The following is a 17826-nucleotide window of genomic DNA, read 5'->3' on the forward strand; positions in this document are numbered from 1 at the left end:
CAATCATGAAGTGAGCCGTTTAAACACAGCACACTGAGGTTTTGTCCTCTACATCACCCTCCCTGCGCCGTATCACAGCTTCACCAGAACAGCATCTGCATGGACATATGACCCAGTTCAGTTCCCATAGCAACAGTTACCATGTCAACGCACTCAGGAATGTCCATGGGTTTTTTGGGCAGAAAGCAGCATTATGATCAGATTGGAGTATCTGACAATTAAATTTTTTGTTGTTGTTTTTAACATGTGACGAAAGATATCAAATACATAGGGTGACTATAGTTTGATTTCCAAAAAATAGGTACTCAACGTTCTCTTCAATCTACCTTATAAGAGCAAAATACAATATAAAAGAAGTTGTTATTGAACAATAAGATTTGAAAATGTATTTCAAAGTCCGTCAATCCCCTTTATTATGAAATATAACAATCTGTCCTTGAAAAATCAAATATATATCTTCTTAACATCTCTCAATCATGAAAAAAAAAAAAAAACTCAAGGCTTACAGAACATTAAATAATCATTAAATATGCACTTCAATAATAAATAGCTGTGAAAGTTTGCATCACAGTGTCCCATGCAGACTCTAGCTGGGTTTCCATTACCCTTGGAAATGCACAAAATCTAAATAAAACAATAAAAACTTGTAATGGAAACACCTGAATTAAAATAAAAAAACACTCAAATATCACCAAAACGTTTTTACGCTTTCATGAGGAGGAATTTCAGACGTTTCGATATTGAAATGTGTTGAAAAAGCACTACGGTAACACTTTTTACATAAATACACGTCACAGAATGTGAAGCACTTGGTCACATGACCTCTTCTCTCTGAGAAAACATGAAGCGGCAGTGGGTAAACAAAAGAGGAAACTGGGACATTTCTTAGCATTATACTTACAAAATGATTACTGCCACATTAGACGTGAAAGGTACGGAATGTCCATTTTTAAGCAGCAAAGTTTCGCGAGATGAGATTTCACGGCCAAAAACAACGTTCAATGGAATTACGTTCATTTGACTTTGTCGACATTTAGAAATATCGCTTTTATTTTGCAAACATCTGCAATGGAAACCCAGCTTCTGATGGCGTGATGATGATGTGTAGACCAGATGTATCGCAACTTTCTACATTCTAAGTTTCTCCCAGTGGCTCCTTAGTTTTCCAACCCCTCTCTGAATATCCCTGGAGGTTTTATCATCCAAGACGATATTTTTTTTAGTTAAACCCACCGATGTTTGGTCTCTTTTAATCCATCTTGGACTTTGATCTCTATTCTCTTTTCCTCGTGTGTGACGATTTTGTCAAAACAAAGCAGCATCTTTAATGTTCCTGTCAAGTGTGGGTAAAATTACTGCAATGACATTACATTAGTAAATCTTTAGTTTTCAGAAACTGGTAGAATTTCTCAGCAAATATTAATGGAGTTACGATCATTTAAATTAACATGTTCCCCTTGATGCGTTCAGGGTCCCTGGGAAACCCGGACATTTTGATAAGTTCCGATCCAAAGAAGACGTGAAAAAAGAACATGTCTGGGTAAATCAGGACATATGGATACCTTAACATACCAAACATGTCATCAGCTGAGAACAAAGCTTCCTGGGATTTTCTTATGTTTTCTTAACATTTTTATTCAGTTTTAGAGAAATTACTGCATGCATAACAACAGGCTGGCACTGTGTGTGTGTGTGTGTGTGTGTGCGTGTGTGTGTGTGTGTGTACCTGCTGCACGTCCTGTTGAAAAACGCAGAGCTGCAAACGCTGGTGCAGTCGCACTTTACGGTGCTGCCAGATGTTCTCCAGCTGCCTCTGGTGGTGAAGCACCTCGTGGATGATGTCCAGGACATGGTGGACGGCTTTGGAGTAGTTGGCAGAGGCCGTCAGTGAGTCGGCGGCGCTACCTGGGGTCAAAGGTCGCTGCAGCTTATCCAACAGGGCTTTGCCGTCCTGGCTCACCTGCAGTAAGATCAAATCAGATAACAATACATGAACACATGTAGATATGTAATGCTAATGCTAGGCTAATTTGAGGCCAATGCTAGGTTACGGTCAATGTTAGGCTAATGTTGATGCTATTGCTCGACTAATGCTAATGTTAGGTTATTGCTATTATTGGCCACTGGTCCTGTACCCCTTCAGGCTTCAACCTGAAGCCATGTACCCCCTATTCCTGCACACTAAAAAACTGAATAATGTAATGTCATATTATACAATGCAGCGCAACAGTGAAATTTTTCCCTGAATTTATTTGTACCAATCCTGTTGAGGAATAATATATAATAAAAAAAAACTGTAAGCACACAAAATAATATAATATAATTTCTTTATTTGATTAATTAACTTAGTGCCATTTTCAGTGATAAATCAATCTCTTTTTTTTGGGAAAATGATTCTAACACTTGTTGATTGAACATATAGCAGTAATATAACATATTCATCACCCTGAAACTGTGACATACAACTAGCTATAACGTTAATGAGAAGAATTAGGTTGAAAGTATAGACATAACTCTGCAACGTTTAGCTGGATTTCATATTTTAGCTTTTTTGACGAGATTGTTGTGGCAATGCATGGAGGCTCCTGACTGCTGCTCTATTTATATTCTAGTTTCCATTGTTGTTTTTCATTTTCATTCAAATATTCTATAGCTGAATGTAGTCGTTACCTCAGAGTATGCAGCTGTGATGTGCTCATACAGTCCTTGATGGTGGTGAATGGCATCCTCAAGGTCTTGCAGCCCAGAGGGCAAATCCACCCCGCCACACGCCTTACACCATGTGTCCACATTACTCATGTACTGCAGAAGGAAACAGAGTGTTACACATGACACATGGCCATGAGGCAGTGATGGCTTACATGCATCTATGTGTGCTCCTCGGTAGTCACATTTCAGTCAGACGCACACAACCATCCACAGAAATCACCAGGGGGGCCATTTTCGATGCTATTCCTGAGCTTATAGAACAAACGCGTATTTGCTTATGATTACCCTTCCAAACAAACTGCTTTTTACGTTTGACTGTGCTGTTTGTGAGCTTGTGGCGACTTCCTGGAACACAGTGTGCCCATCCAGTGGGTGGGAAGGAAAACAAAGATACAATCATCGAGTCTGGCCTCAGAAGAAATATCAAAGTTGAACTGATCTACATCTAATTAATGCCTTTACTGCAGCTCTCCCCTGATAATCTGAATAACAAATGAGAGGAGAACAAAGACCTAAAAGGAGCTGTAGTGTACGTGCATAGGGGGGAAAAGGTTAGGGATGAACTACTCAGGGGGGGAAACTGCTTCTATTTGAACCGTCATAAATAAAAGGCCAATCGGCTGATTAGAATGTTCTGGATCACACCTGTTCGCTCCCACAATTCCATCATTCCATAGCACAACATCTAATTAGCAAGGGCAGTAATTCCAGCACAATACAAATACTATATTTAGATCCTCTATGTGCACATGCAAATATATGCTAATTGGATGAATATATTAGGTTTTATGAAATCTATACAGCACAACACTTTTTTTTTTTGCAAGATAGAACTTGTGCTCGTTCATGCGCATCCTTGAGCAGGAGTGAACCCAGTCAATCTAAGCTAATACATCTAATACAAGCGTCGGCAATACCTCCACGTTAGTGTAGAATGCAAGAAAAGGCAAATGTATTAATAGTGTATTTATTTTGTTATTCATGCAATTAACATAATCTAAATAAAAAAATATACAATAATACCCATTAATAATATTTTTACAAATACATTTTCAAAATATTTGATTGTTATTATCATCATAGCTTGAGATTACATTAGCTCATCAACTGCTAATTCACATGAACATTTGGATTTTAACTAAAGGTTGTAACGCAGTGGTTCTCAACCTTTTTAGATTGATTTCAATGTAGTTCATTTATTTTTTTTCTATCATTATTGTTTTATTAGAATTATTTGTTCATGTTATCATACCAAACGCCACTGGTCCCTTTACCACATTCTTGTAACCCAATGTACGAGACATCACAGTTACTCACTTGTATTTGAGACTTAATCTGGGTTAATTTATTTATAATGTATTTATATATATATATATATATATATATATATATATATATATATAGAACATTCTTGCGTATCTAGATGCATGTGTTTCTGTGTATGTATAAACATTTTGATTAAATTTGCTTTTTTCTCTTTCTTTCCTATTGTTATTAATTACAGTTTATGGTATTTTAATATTATTACTGTCAAAGACAACGTTCTACTCTTCTTATTGTTTCAGGGCCTTGGGTTTAATTTTACTGTTTAAAAAACAATGGATGGGCAATACGTGTATTGTATTCCCAAACAAAGAAAGAAAAGTTCTGTTTTACACCTTCAACAATATAACTGGTGTTAAAGTGATCATACTCAAAATATTCAGCCGTGTGAAACGGTTAGTCACCGAGTATTTCTGATTTGTTGTGGAAGCCAGTATCTCTACCTACTTGGTCACATTTCTGGTGGAAGCTGGCAGACATTTCCAGCAGCGTGCTCCGTTCGTCCAGCGCGGCGGCAAACGCCTTCCACTCCTGCTCCAGCTGGCCTGAGATCTGCTTGATCTGCTGCGAGGCGTAGTGACCAGACTCCAGCAGCCGGTTTCCCACCGACATGATCCGGTTTATGTTCACGTACACATTCTGTTGGGAGTTGAAGCGAGACGTCAGAGCTGTGAGTGTGTGTGCGGTAGATTGTGTGAAGACTGAAGGAGCCATTGGGAGGAAAAACAACAGTTTGGACAAACAAAGCATGGAAGAGAGGGTGAGAAAAGCTATTGTTACTTGTCCAACTTTTGCAGCGAGATTGATTTCTGGTCCCAACAGTTTCATAATGATTACATAAGACTGGCTGTAGAGTGATAATAGGGTTACTTAATACCAGGTTGTACTGCCACTGACAGGCAGAAAAATGTGCAAGTGCAGAGAAGCAGCTCTGCTCCACACAAACTTGCATTTCTACAAGCTTTTCACCAAGAACAATAACTATGGGTCTTATTCTATGGTCTGGACTTCAGCGTTTTTTACAGGCCTGCAGTTACTCGCCTATTTCCTGCAGGTATTTTCCGATCCAGGCTTCTGACTAGGGTTGGGTACTGAAAAGCGGTACCAATATGGCACCGGTTCTGACGTAAACGGTAGTATCCAGACCAAATATGAACGAACATTTCGGTGCCCCGCGACCCCCCTCGGTTGTTGATTGTGACGTCAGTGCCGCTGTACACCCGTTGCTCATAACTGATAGCGAGAGGATAAAATACCCAATGGAGTTTACTTAAAAGCCAAACAATGCACCGTGTTTGATAACCTACATCAGGGGTTCTCAACTGGTCTCACCCTGAGACCCACATTTTTCCACGGCCATTAAATCGCGACCCACGTTTTTCAAAAATAGCTGTTGAAAACACATTCTCTTGTTTAAAACATAAATCTATACATTGTCCTGTGCAAAATGCATTTTACAGCACGCCTGTCAAAAGAAAAGTTTCTTTCAAAATAAAAGACAAGTCCAACATGAGAGACTAAGTATTTATTTATTTTTGACCAGCTGTTGGTGACCCACTCAGCACAGGTCCACGACCCACTTTTTGGTCCCGACCCACCAGTTGAGAATTACTGACCTACGTGACCCGAAGCCAAGCACGTCAACAACAACAGCAGCAGCCAGTGCCGGACAAATTGAAGTGAGTCCCGCTCCCAGCGCTGCCAGTGTGGTGGACATCATCACAGATGATGACAGCAGTCAGTCTACTTTAATGCTAGCTAATGGCAAGCTAGCAAACACCGTTGCCGTTCAACGTGTGACAATAACATATGAGCTATGTCTTATACTTCAACTCAGTGTCCTCAGACTTTCTGCTTAATGTTAAGCTCATAACAAGTTGTGTTTGTAGAAAAAATGTTGAACTTAAGCTTTAATGCAACAGATTGGTTAGCTCAGGGGTTACTGCAACCTGTGGCTCAGGAGCCACATGTGGCTCTTTGACTCTTTTAAAATGGCTCCATATAGCTTTAAAAAAATATTAAAATAGAGTTTGCATGAGTCTGTGAATGAAGGCGGTCTGAAGCCAAGGAGGCGGACTGGGCCATGATGTCTAGAAATCACGGAACATGGAGTTTTCCTAACACTTGTAATTGTCATTGAAATCCATCAAAATGATAAAGCGCACTTTTAATTTGAAATGCCTTCGTTGAAAAACAATGTAACAGTTTGATTTGATTAGATTGATGATCAGATTACTGCAGTGTGAGGATCAGCTACATTTTTGTGTCCGGGCCACAGGTAAAATCTCTATTTCTCCCTCATACTAACGATAGATTAACGTTTGTTTGTGTGGAAAGCCTGATTTTATTAACTTCTTACATTCCTGCATTCAGACATAATCAGCACACATTAGTCATTTAAAAAAAAAAGTGTCACAAACTTAACGTGCTTAAAAACAATGGTTATTTTTAGATTAATAATGTAAGTACAAATTCCTTATACAGGCACAAAACAAGATTTTTTAAAAAAAGATATTTCACCGAATTCTATTATAAAGTTTGTTTTCTTTAAAAAAAAAAAGTGTTGTTAGTCGTCATAAACTTAACGTGCCTTCACTTAAAAACAATGATTATTTTTAGATTAATAATGTAAGAAACAACTCATTAGATACGCACTAAACAATATACATATATATATTTTTTAAAGATATTTCACCTATTTCTTTTAAAATTTCAAGGATTTTTATTTTTCATCATATACATGAACAATTATTATTACCGATATTTATATTCATTTACATTTGAATATATTTACACACCTCGAGGCTAAAGTGTAGTTTGACTGTTTGAAACCTTAATGATGTAACAATGTAAATAAAGTTTTTTTTTCTTTAAAAAAAAAGAAAAAAGTGATGTTTGTCGTCATAAACTTAACGTGCCTTCACTTTAAAACAATGATTATTTCTAAATTAATAATGTAAGTAAAAATTAATTAGACAGGTACTAAACAACTATAAGAAACTATATTTTTTAAAGATATTTCAGCTATTTCTTTGAAAAAAATCAAGGAATTTTGAACATATTTACACACCTCGAGGCTAAATTGTAGTTTAACAAACCTTGTAATGATGTAACAATGTAAATAAAGTTTTTAATTCTTGAAAAAAAAGTGACGTTAGTCGTCATAAACTTAACGTGCCTTCACCTAAAAACGATGATTATTTTTAGATTAATAATGTATCCTTAGACAGGTACTAAACAGAGGCCAGAAATGGTGCATCCCTATAATAAGTGTGTATGTGTGTCTTACCATGCAGTTCATGGCAAAATGTTTGTGCTGGGTTTGCAGCTCCATAGCGTGGGAGTGTTTGTTGCCGATCTCCGTGTAACCTGCCAGGAACAAGCCCTTGTTGTGCATAATCCAGTCAAACATCTGAGGAGGGGGGTGTAGGGGTTGGTGGGGTGGGATTTGGGGTGGACATAAAAAAAAAAAACACACGTTAGAAAGTTAGCAGCTGAAATGGAAACATTTCCATAAGCGCCGGGTGCTCGGCTGCCCTGGCGAGGCTGATTGTGCTAGTGTGTTGCCGCAGTGTTCACATCACACACTTGTCATCTTTCCAGGCCAGAACTCAGAGAAATGGCCTCTATTATGAGAATCCTCCCCGGCTCTCAAGAACGACTCGCGGCCTATGGTGTCCTAGCAACAAGCTCCTACTACAGCAGCGTATCCAAGACTGCAGATTTCTCTGCTGCTGCTGCTGCTGCAAGCAGCCACTTTATTCCAATGATTCAAACATGGATCTCGGAATTCCTTTCCTCCCTTTCATCCTTTTTATTTGGTGTCAGTGTAGCAGCTGGCTGCAGGGTTGGGGTCAATTACATTTTCACTTACAATTACGTCTTCAATTACCCATGTTCAATTACAATTCAATTATGATTACAGGGACCAGGAATTTTTCAATTACAATTATTTTTTATGCTCAGAAAATCAATTACAATTCATTGCAACTACTGACCCTAAAATAAATAACCTAATAAAAGTTAACCTTCCTCTAGTGTTAGCTTTCTGTTAGCATCTCTTAAGATAACAGGTACTAAATCAGCTGTAAAACACACTAAAAACTAAAATCTTATCTATTGGTTACCTTGTTTTGCTCCCTAATCAATGAAAATATAGGTATTAATACATTTGTTGTGGACGTCTGAGCCTTTTTGTGTCAGTGTACCCCAATATTTTGGTAAAATGTGGGAAAGCTTGATATGAAACACATTTTAATCATTGTTATCTACATATGTGTAGAACTGTAACATCGTTCCCCAGTTTTGTGTTAAATTATAACTGACAATGTTTATAGAATTTTCATAGCCAATTACAATTACAAAGCCAATTATCTAAGCTCAATTACAATTTAATTATGATTACGACAGTAACATTTTCAAAATTACAACATCATTGTAATTAATTGTCAATTACGCAATTACAATTATAACTGACCCCAACCCTGGTTACAGCTAATATAACAATAGTCAATCAATTTCAAGTGCTGTAATAATTACTGTAGTAATCTGCAGTAAATGTGGACATAGACGGATGTGTACGCTTGGGCAAAACTCAACACATAAGACACAAGGAAGTTATATTGCATCAGCAAAGTTCCACCCATGCAAACATTTTATTTTAAAAGGTGTTTTTTAAACTATTTTAATAACGCTTAAAGAATGATGCAGTTTTTGGCAAAGAAAACATATTGTCACAGTTATATAACACAAATTAAGTGCGTTTCTCTTGGAAACACAATCATTAATTATCAATGATGCGATTACAATTATAATTGACCCCAAACCCCTATGTTACTCTCACTCCCAACCCTGGGAAATTCTTCCCCTCTTTGATCTACAGGAGGAACATCCCTTGCAGCAATGTTTCAGGACCAAATTACAAAAAGGAGTATCAGTTCACAAAGTTTCCATAATCAACATCAGCCGGGGGATCTCTGAGGGCGTAATTAAGCCTTTGTTTGTATTGACAGTTCTCTGCCCTACAGTGATCAACCAGCTGTGATTATAGATTAGTGCGACATCACGTGATTGCTCAACCACTCCAACCAGCCCACCGACCTTCTCTGCGTCCTGTTCGAACAGGCGGAGCTGGAAGCACTGATCCAGCTGCAGCTTGCGAACATGCCAGGCCTGGTGGAGGTGCTGTCGGGTGCAGTGCAGCTTGTCCAGCAGCTGGGTGATCCTCGGCACCAGGCCCTGAGTGTCAGCGTTACGGCCGCCGCCGCCGCCGCTACTGCTGCTGCTGCTGCTGCTGCTGCCGGCGCTGCCACTGGTGCCGTTCCGGTTGGAGAAAGACTCGCTGCTTTGGATGCGCTGCAGCAGCCTGGAACGGAAAGGAGAGTTTAGAAATGTTGGGTTCTTTAAATCCTGTTTTGCATTGTAATAAATATGTATAACAGTCTGCATGCAGAAAGCTAAACAATGTTCAATCTTTAACTTAATCTATGCTATCCATACCAGGGTTGGGGTCAATTATTACAATTACATTTTCAATTAGCCATGTTCAATTACAATTCAATTATGATTACAGTGAGTGGCATTTTTTCCAATTACAATTAAATTAAAAAACATTTTATCTTCAGAAAGTAATTTACTATCAATAATTCAATAAATAATAGTTCTCAAATAACCTAATAAAAGTTAACCTTCCTCTTGTGTTAGCTTTCTGTTAGCATCTCTTATAATGATGGGTATTAAATCAGCTGCAAAATACACTAAAAACAAAAAATGATCATCTAATTTCTTATTGATAAACTTGTCAGGCTTCCTAATCAATGCAAAGATATGTTTTAATATTTTTGGCGTGGGCTTCTGAGCCTTTTTTATGTCGATTCATAATTTTTTTTTTTTAAATGGTAAAATGAGGGAAAGTTACATATGAAACACATTTTAATAATTGTTAACTACATATGTGTAGAACTGTACATAGAACTGTAACATGGTTCCCCAGTTTTGCGTTAAATCATAATTGACAATTACAAAGTACATTTTCTAAACTCAATTACAATTTCATTACGATAATGACAGCCACAGATTTTTAAAATTACAATTACACCATAATTGTAATCAATTACGCGATTACAATTCTAATTGACCCAAACCCTATCGATACATTGTGACACATCTGGAGTGGCTCTGCATTGATCCAGGCAACAGCCTGTGATTGATTACAGCTGCTCTCATCATTACAGCACTTGGACATGTGACTTTTTCCAGCTACACACAGAATGTGAGTGAACGTCTCATCTAATGAATGTCGTACACCAATGGATGCCAAACTTTTCACAGTCCCGTACCCCTTCAGACATTTAACCTGAAGCCATGTACCCTCTCCTCCTGCACACTTAAAATACATAATAATGTGATGTCATATTATACAACGTAGCCCTACAGTGAAAATTGTCTCAGAATTGTACCTATCCTGTTGAGGAATAATATATAACAAGAATATTTGCATTTCCTGAAGAAAATGCAAGTGAGGATGCAGGTGCCGGCCATTGTTGAACACTGCATTAGCATTAGCCTAGAATTACTGTTAGCATTAGCTAGCAGTAGTTAACATTAGCATTAGCTTAACATTTACATTAGCATTTGCTAGCATTAGCCTAACATTAACATTAACGAGCATTAACTGAGTATTAGCCTAGCATTAACGTCAACATAGCATTAGCCTAACATTTGCATTAGCCTAATATCAGCATTAGCTAACATTAGCCTAGCATTGACATCAACATAGCATTAGCCTAACATTGGCATTAGCCTAATATTAGCATTAGCTAGCATTAGCGTCAACATAGCATTAACCTAACATTGGCATTAGCCAAATATTAGCATTAGAATTAGCCTAGCATTAACGTCATCATAGCATTAGCCTAACATTGGCATTAGCCTAATATTAGCATTAGCATTAACGTCAAGATAGCATTAACCTAACATTGGCATTAGCTAAACATTGACATTAGCCTAACATTAACATTAGCTAGCATTAGCATTAGCCTAGCATTAACGTCAACATAGCATTAACCTAACATTGGCATTAGCCTAAGAATAACATTAGCTAGTATTAGCATTACCCTAGCATTAACATCAACATAGCATTAGCCTAACATTGGCATTAGCCTAACATTAGCATTAGAAGTACCCCCTATGACAATTTGTGTACCCCACTTTGGGAACCTAGGATCTTGCGCAAAGAAAAGTAATCTTTGATGAGATTGTTTTTCTTCAAGAAGGTAGTAATACGGCAAATGTGTAATTTGTGGCAATGAATGGAGGCTCCTGACTGCTGCTCTATTTATATCAGTTTCCAATGTTGTCACATTGTTTTTTGATTTCTATTCAAGTAACCCCTATCACAATTTACATAACCCTGAGGGTACCCGTACCCCACTTTGAGAAACTTGCTCGTACACCATGTATGTGTGTGTACATGAGATCATGCAAGCTTTCAAACCATGTTAAGCCTGTCCTATAAGGCACAATTAATGTAATTTGACACCAGCCTCACTGAGATGATGAAGGAAGACTTAAGGGAAAATTTGCAGGTGGAAATTTGTGATGTGTGTTTTTGTCACCTTTGTCCTTCCGTGTCCAGCTCCTCTATAGGAGCTTTGATGACTTTCTTCTTCAGGGTTGCATGTTCTTCTATCATCCGTCTGGCTCCTTCGAGGTCTTGTGGAAAATCTTTCCTTGACACAGTTTCCTGCATTTCTTCGAGCCGCGCCAACATCTGGGTGGCATGACCAGAAAACTCCTCGAATGCCACTCGCACCTGAATGAAAACATGAAGGAAACCGACATTCAGTGAGGAATAAAGACATCTTTGATTTAAGGGTGCCTCAAAAATATTTTAAAGATCTGAAGTGGCAGATGTGCGTGTCTCACCTCTATCCACTCTTCATGGTTGTAGTCCAGGCTTCCGTCAAAGTCAGACGTTAGCTGGGAGGGGTCGACCACTTTTGTCAGACCTTCGAGAGAAACCATGGTGGTCTGGTGGGATCAAATGTAGCAGAAGTAGAAAGAGCAATGTCACTTTTATGTTCCTCTTTTCACAATCGCGTAAAATATGCCAATTAGTACACAATTTATGCATTGCATTTTGCAGACGGCAGCCAAAACCTGCTCAGTACTATATTTTTTTAATCAAATAGACATAGTGTAGGCCGCATAGATCAATACAATATATCAAAGATCACTGTATACACTCAGTTTATTACAGTGAATCCAAAAATAATACAGGAAACTATTCAGCAGCTGAATCCATCAACGTGTTGCCTTGACACAATACCCTCAAACTTCTTTAAAACTGTTGTAAAGTCAAATGTCACTGATTTGTGTCAGATACTTAACTGCTCATTCAAGTCAGGCACCGTACCAACATCCCTGAAAGTAGCTGCTGTGAAACCTCGGTTAAAAAAGAGAACACTGGATGCCTCTATACTGGCTAACTATAGACCAATCAGCAACCTTCCATTCATGGCCAAGATCATTGAGAAGGTGGTCTTCAACCAACTGAGTCAATTCTTAGCCTTCAACAAGAAAATTGATACGTTTCAGTCAGGCTTTCGTTCTCATCACAGCACAGAAACTGCTCTGATCAAAGTGATTAATGACATAAGGTTAAACACTGACTCAGGAAAAGTATCTGTTCTCATTCTATTGGATCTTAGTGCTGCATTTGACACTGTGGACCATACAATTTTGTTGCACAGATTGCAAAATGGAAAAGTAATGCAATGGTCTAAGTCCTACTTGGAGCAGCAAAGTTATTTTGTAAGCATTGGAAACTTTGAATCTGACAGATTACCAATGTCCTGTGGGGTTCCTCAGGGCTCTGTTCTTGGACCCCTTCTGTTTAGCCTTTATATGTTTCCTTTAGGACAAATTCTACAGAACTGTAAGGTTGATTATCAGAGGCACACAGATGACACACAACTATATCCATCACTGAACCCAGATGACTATGGTCCCATTGAGGCGTTTTGTGACTGTTTAGAAAAAGTAAACTGTTGGATGAGAGAAAACTTCCTTCAATAAACCATGATAAGATGGAGGTGATGGGTTTGGTCCAGAATACATCAGTGAGATGTTAGTCAGGTATGAACCCAGCAGGTCTCTCAGATCTAGGTACACGGGTCAGAGAGTGGAGCCCAGAGCTCACAGTAAACATGGTGATGCTGCTTTTAGTTGTTATGCTGCAAAGAAGTGGAACAAACAGAAGTCAGCATCCAATGTGAACATTTTTAAATCAAAGTTAAAGGCACTCTTTTTTTCTACCGCGTATGATTGAGAGGGATATTTTGTAATGTAATGTAATGTGTTTGTTGATGATTTTTAATGTTTTTGCTCATGATTTTTAAGCTGTTGAATGTTTTTCTGTTGCACTTTTTGATCATTTAAAGAACATGGAGTTGCCTTGTGTATGAAATGCGCTACACAAATAAATTTGCCTTTCCTTGCCTACTAACATTTTCGGAAATGTTTTGTCCATTTCATTATGGGATGTGGAATCCTGTATACCACATGTGTCAAAACTCAATCCAGCCCTTTACACCATCCAATTCAGCCTGCAGGAGAAAGTAAGGGAAGACTGAAAAAACATGACTTATTGTGTAAATTACCAATTAATGTAGTAGTAGATATTTCAGACATTCTATATACACAGATTCAATGAAACTCCACAATAATTGGAGAATCGCAATTTTCCAATATTTTTATTACATGACTGCAGTCATTTTAAATCTCAAATTGTTCAAAGAACTCAATTGTCCTAAAAATTAAAACAGAATTGGTCACAAAATCAATACATTTTAAAAGAGCAAATCCTGCAGGGGCTGATATCTGTCACTTAATGTCGAGGCCTTATATACATTATGTATACATTTCACGTCAATGTGAAAACGTGGGGTTCGTCAATGTTCAAATTGCTTCTTTTCCCACCTAAAATCTGCGGCCCACTTAAGATCAAACTATTTGGAATTTGGCGCCTGAACTAAAATTCAGTTTGACACCCCTGTCATAGAAGGATGCAAATAAATGTTTTTACTCCATTCTTACCATGATTTCTCGTGTTTGCCTCTAAAAACAGATTTCTGGCGTAATCACGGAGTGAAAGTTGCGGCAAAACAATGGCGAATGTTTTGGAGCTTTTACAGAAATCTGGCCAAAATTCAATGTCTTGCAAAGCAAGGTGATATCACGAGGAACAAACTAGAACAAAACTGGTGTCAGGAAAATCACTGACCTCCTTGTCTGGCGAATAAGGACAAGAAATCATAGAAAGAAGAAAGGAAAAACACTCCTTCAGGACTCCATATCCCACAATGCAATGTACAGAACATTTACGAGAATATTAATAACTTATATGTTTACAGTGGAGATCAAAACAAGCTTTCAAACAGCAATTTCCGCCTTTTAAATCTTTTTTTATGAGCAAACTATCTTTGATTTATTTATCCATGGGGCCTACACCACGTCTTCATCTGATAAAAAAGTAGTCATCCCAAGCAGCTTTAATAAATTCAAAGAAATATGTTTTTTCTTGCAACAGAGCACATATCTCTGTCATTTCTTAATCCCAGAATCTAATACTCAATCCTCCATCTTGACACTTCTTTTCCTGGGAAAGACCCTGCTAACATTCTTTGCGTTATGGTCTGATCAATATCAAATGTTCTCAGCCAGAACTTCATTTTCAGACATGCACCAAGGAAATGTCTCCCTGTTTGGTTCCAATGCCTTTGTGTTTCTGCTCCTCCACCCCCGCAACAACACCCCCACACACATGGCCAGAGATTGGATGGAGAGAGAGAAAGAGAGAGAGCGATGGATGCATAGGCTTTGTGTGGGACAAACAATGCAGACTTGCATCGATGTCCTTGGGTGGAGAAGCGGGACCGCCTTTAGTCAGAGAAGACACTGATATGGCAATGACAGTCATAGTCTAAGGCAGGGACGGGCAACTCTATCACAGCAGGGGCCACAAAAACGTGATTGTATCTGATCCGAGTACCACATTATCATCATTTGTCAGCATTTAGAATAATGACTCATCTGAGCATTAATACGAGGGGGGTTTGTCTCTTTTTTCCTTTGCGGTTTTGCTGTTTTGTCAGTTTTTAGTCATTTTATGTGTTTTTGGATTAATTATGTGTTTTTGTTATTTTCTGTGTTTTAATATAATTTAAAATTATATATATTTTTACTCTTTTTTTAAAGCAAAATCATTTTAAATCAATAACTTTGAAACAGCTAATATTTGATAACCTAAATCTTAAATGAAAAAAATGAATAATAATAATAATAATTAAATCGATACTTAGCGCGAGCATATCGATAATCTACCGGGCGAAAAAATATCGCGATACATCGCCGTATTGAGATATTGTCAGACTCCTACTTTGAACAGAGAAGAGCTTCTAGAGAGTAAGAAAGATAACGGAGGTTTTTAATGGAAAGAGGTGTGATCACTAATCTGAGTATTTATCTTCAGTGTTTTCTCTACCAATACCACTACTTTTATCTTGATTACTACCAGTGCTTCCATTCTTTACTCTCTTTACCTTATAATCTTAATCAGAGAGATAGGGTTAGATATTATCGTCCTACCAATATTATAAACCGATATTAGCCATGAACTATAATATCGGTTGACATCGGTATCTTGTTTTTCCCATAAATGTTGCTGTTGTTTGATGACACTTTTATCATTACAAAAGTTGAATAAATATTCCTATTTTGCACAGATGACGCTTATTTGTGGAACACATCCAGTGGGGCATCATATCAAAAGTAGCCTTAACCCAGTCCAGTGTTTTTCAACCTTGGGGTCGGGACCCCATGTGGGGTCGCCTGGAATTCTCTAGTAAGTGATAAAAAAAATAAAAAATTACTGATTGGAAAAGTTTTAATTATTATTATTTTTCAAAGTAAAACAACACACAATCTTAAACAACTTCTACTATACTTCTAAATATACCTGTTATTATTAATTATTATGTATTATTAATGATAATAATAATAATAGGCACAACTTGTCACGAATCCTAGCTACTCTATATTTGTAATTCGGTAAAACAAACGTGATCAAAAAGTGTTTCTTTAAAAAAATATGTCTTTATGGTCGCCAAAAATTTTTGATATCAAAAGCTGGTTACGATCCAAAAAAAATTGGTAACCACTGCCTTAACCTGTTATTTCCATGGAGATTATGTGGGCTGAATTTAGGTGTGTGGGGTCTAAATCGGTATTGGTTAATATAGGTAATGGGAGATTTAGTGTTGAACAATATCGTATATCAGCAAAAAGCTAATATCAAACATCCCCAATCTTAATAAATTGCCTGATGTTATGGTGTCCCTGCATGGTTATGCCTATTCTCCTCTGCTGTAAACATCTGGAAAATGCCGTTTTCCACATTCACATGACAAGCGTGGTAAACATGAAAAAAGAAATGCAGAGCACCCAATCAATGTCCACATAGGACGACTGAAGCTAGCCCTGCAGCTATTCGTCCTGTCCAATAATCAATAGCATGCCATCAAATTACAGTGGACCTGAGTGAGCAATCAAGGCTAATTTCCATATCACTGCTCTCACTCAGAAGCTGCTTTTTTTTTCTTTTTTTTTTTTTTTTTACCAAGCCACGCTTCTCTACTACCAAAGAGAAGCTGATCATTATCAGCGCAAGCAAATGTGTTTAAGAAGAGATCAAACAGCAGGGTGGGAAACTCTCATCCACTCCTCATTAGACAGCATTTAGCGGAGCAGGTTCTAAATAACGCTCAGAACGACTGCACCTCGTGTTAGTGTGAGCGCACGGGAGGATATTCTGCCCTGGGCGGGAACAGAGTGTTCAAACTACGCATTCACCCACATTCTTTGATGATCAGCTGGAGAAAAATGCATGTTTTGATGCCCTGACTGACAGCAGTGTAAATGCTTGCAATCTTAGGTGCCATTTTCTGGTTGAATTTGATGAAAACCGAGACAAGCGTCTGGTGATGCACACATGAAAAGGAACGGATGACATGTGCTGACAATGAGCAGCTTTAGAATGAGGAGGATTTTATTCATACCTCTAACAGTAAAATGATAATCAACGTTTTCGCCTTTCTTACCTCAAATTCAAACTTGGAGCTGCCGAAGTTTGTTCTCTGCTTCTGCCAGAAGTTGTCTGGTTTAATGATGAGCGCGACGTGGATGCAGGATGGAAAGGACTCCTGGAGGATCTTCAGCAGAGGCTTAATGCTGTCCCACTTGGAGCCACGCATATCAACAATGACCGTGAAGCCATGTTTACACACCTCCTCGCTGGGTGATGGAATCAAGAGGATGGAGATCGGCAGGAGTGGGTGGGTAAAATTAAAAGACAGGACGGAGAGAAAAGGGAGGGGGTGAGGCAGAGTGCGAGATTGGAGTGTAATCCAAAGGAGGAGGGGAAGGGGAGGGGTGTTGGGGTGAGATGACAGACGTGGGAAAGGATGAGAGGGGGATGATGGAGAGGAGAGAAAGAGAGAGAGGGGGGGGGGGGGAGAGAAAACAGGAGAATCAAAACAAACCCTGAGATGACGCAGTTTCTGTACAGTTGAGGAGCCTACGCAGCATCCACACACAGCCACACATCCTCCACACCCACACACCCACTTCACCCAGGCATGAGTCAGGGAACGTTTGCACAAAACAATTAAGAAGACATAAGAACACATTTGTGCATCAGCGTTCTCTACACGTACACACCTGAAAGTGACTAAA

General features: G+C 38.3%; 1 protein-coding gene across 7 annotated transcripts in view; it reads right to left on the reverse strand.

The window, feature by feature from the left end:
* The window catches only part of LOC114471872 (triple functional domain protein-like), a 145821-nt gene that overhangs the window by 54584 nt on the left and 73411 nt on the right, over positions 1–17826 (reverse strand). For 4 of the 7 annotated variants that reach the window (XM_028460843.1, XM_028460841.1, XM_028460846.1 and 1 more), the window contains exons 5-12: positions 17193–17385; positions 11959–12063; positions 11649–11845; positions 9133–9397; positions 7322–7444; positions 4480–4671; positions 2671–2802; positions 1727–1963 (exon numbers count right to left, since the gene is read on the reverse strand). In XM_028460843.1, coding sequence (XP_028316644.1) covers positions 1727–1963; positions 2671–2802; positions 4480–4671; positions 7322–7444; positions 9133–9397; positions 11649–11845; positions 11959–12063; positions 17193–17385 — 1444 coding nt within the window. The remainder of the gene's footprint in view (positions 1–1726; positions 1964–2670; positions 2803–4479; positions 4672–7321; positions 7445–9132; positions 9398–11648; positions 11846–11958; positions 12064–17192; positions 17386–17826) is intronic. The other 3 variants (XR_003675038.1, XM_028460842.1, XM_028460844.1) reach the window with 1 other exon arrangement.

The sequence above is a fragment of the Gouania willdenowi genome, chromosome 11 (assembly GCF_900634775.1).
Source record: "Gouania willdenowi chromosome 11, fGouWil2.1, whole genome shotgun sequence".
Taxonomy (NCBI): domain Eukaryota; kingdom Metazoa; phylum Chordata; class Actinopteri; order Blenniiformes; family Gobiesocidae; genus Gouania; species Gouania willdenowi.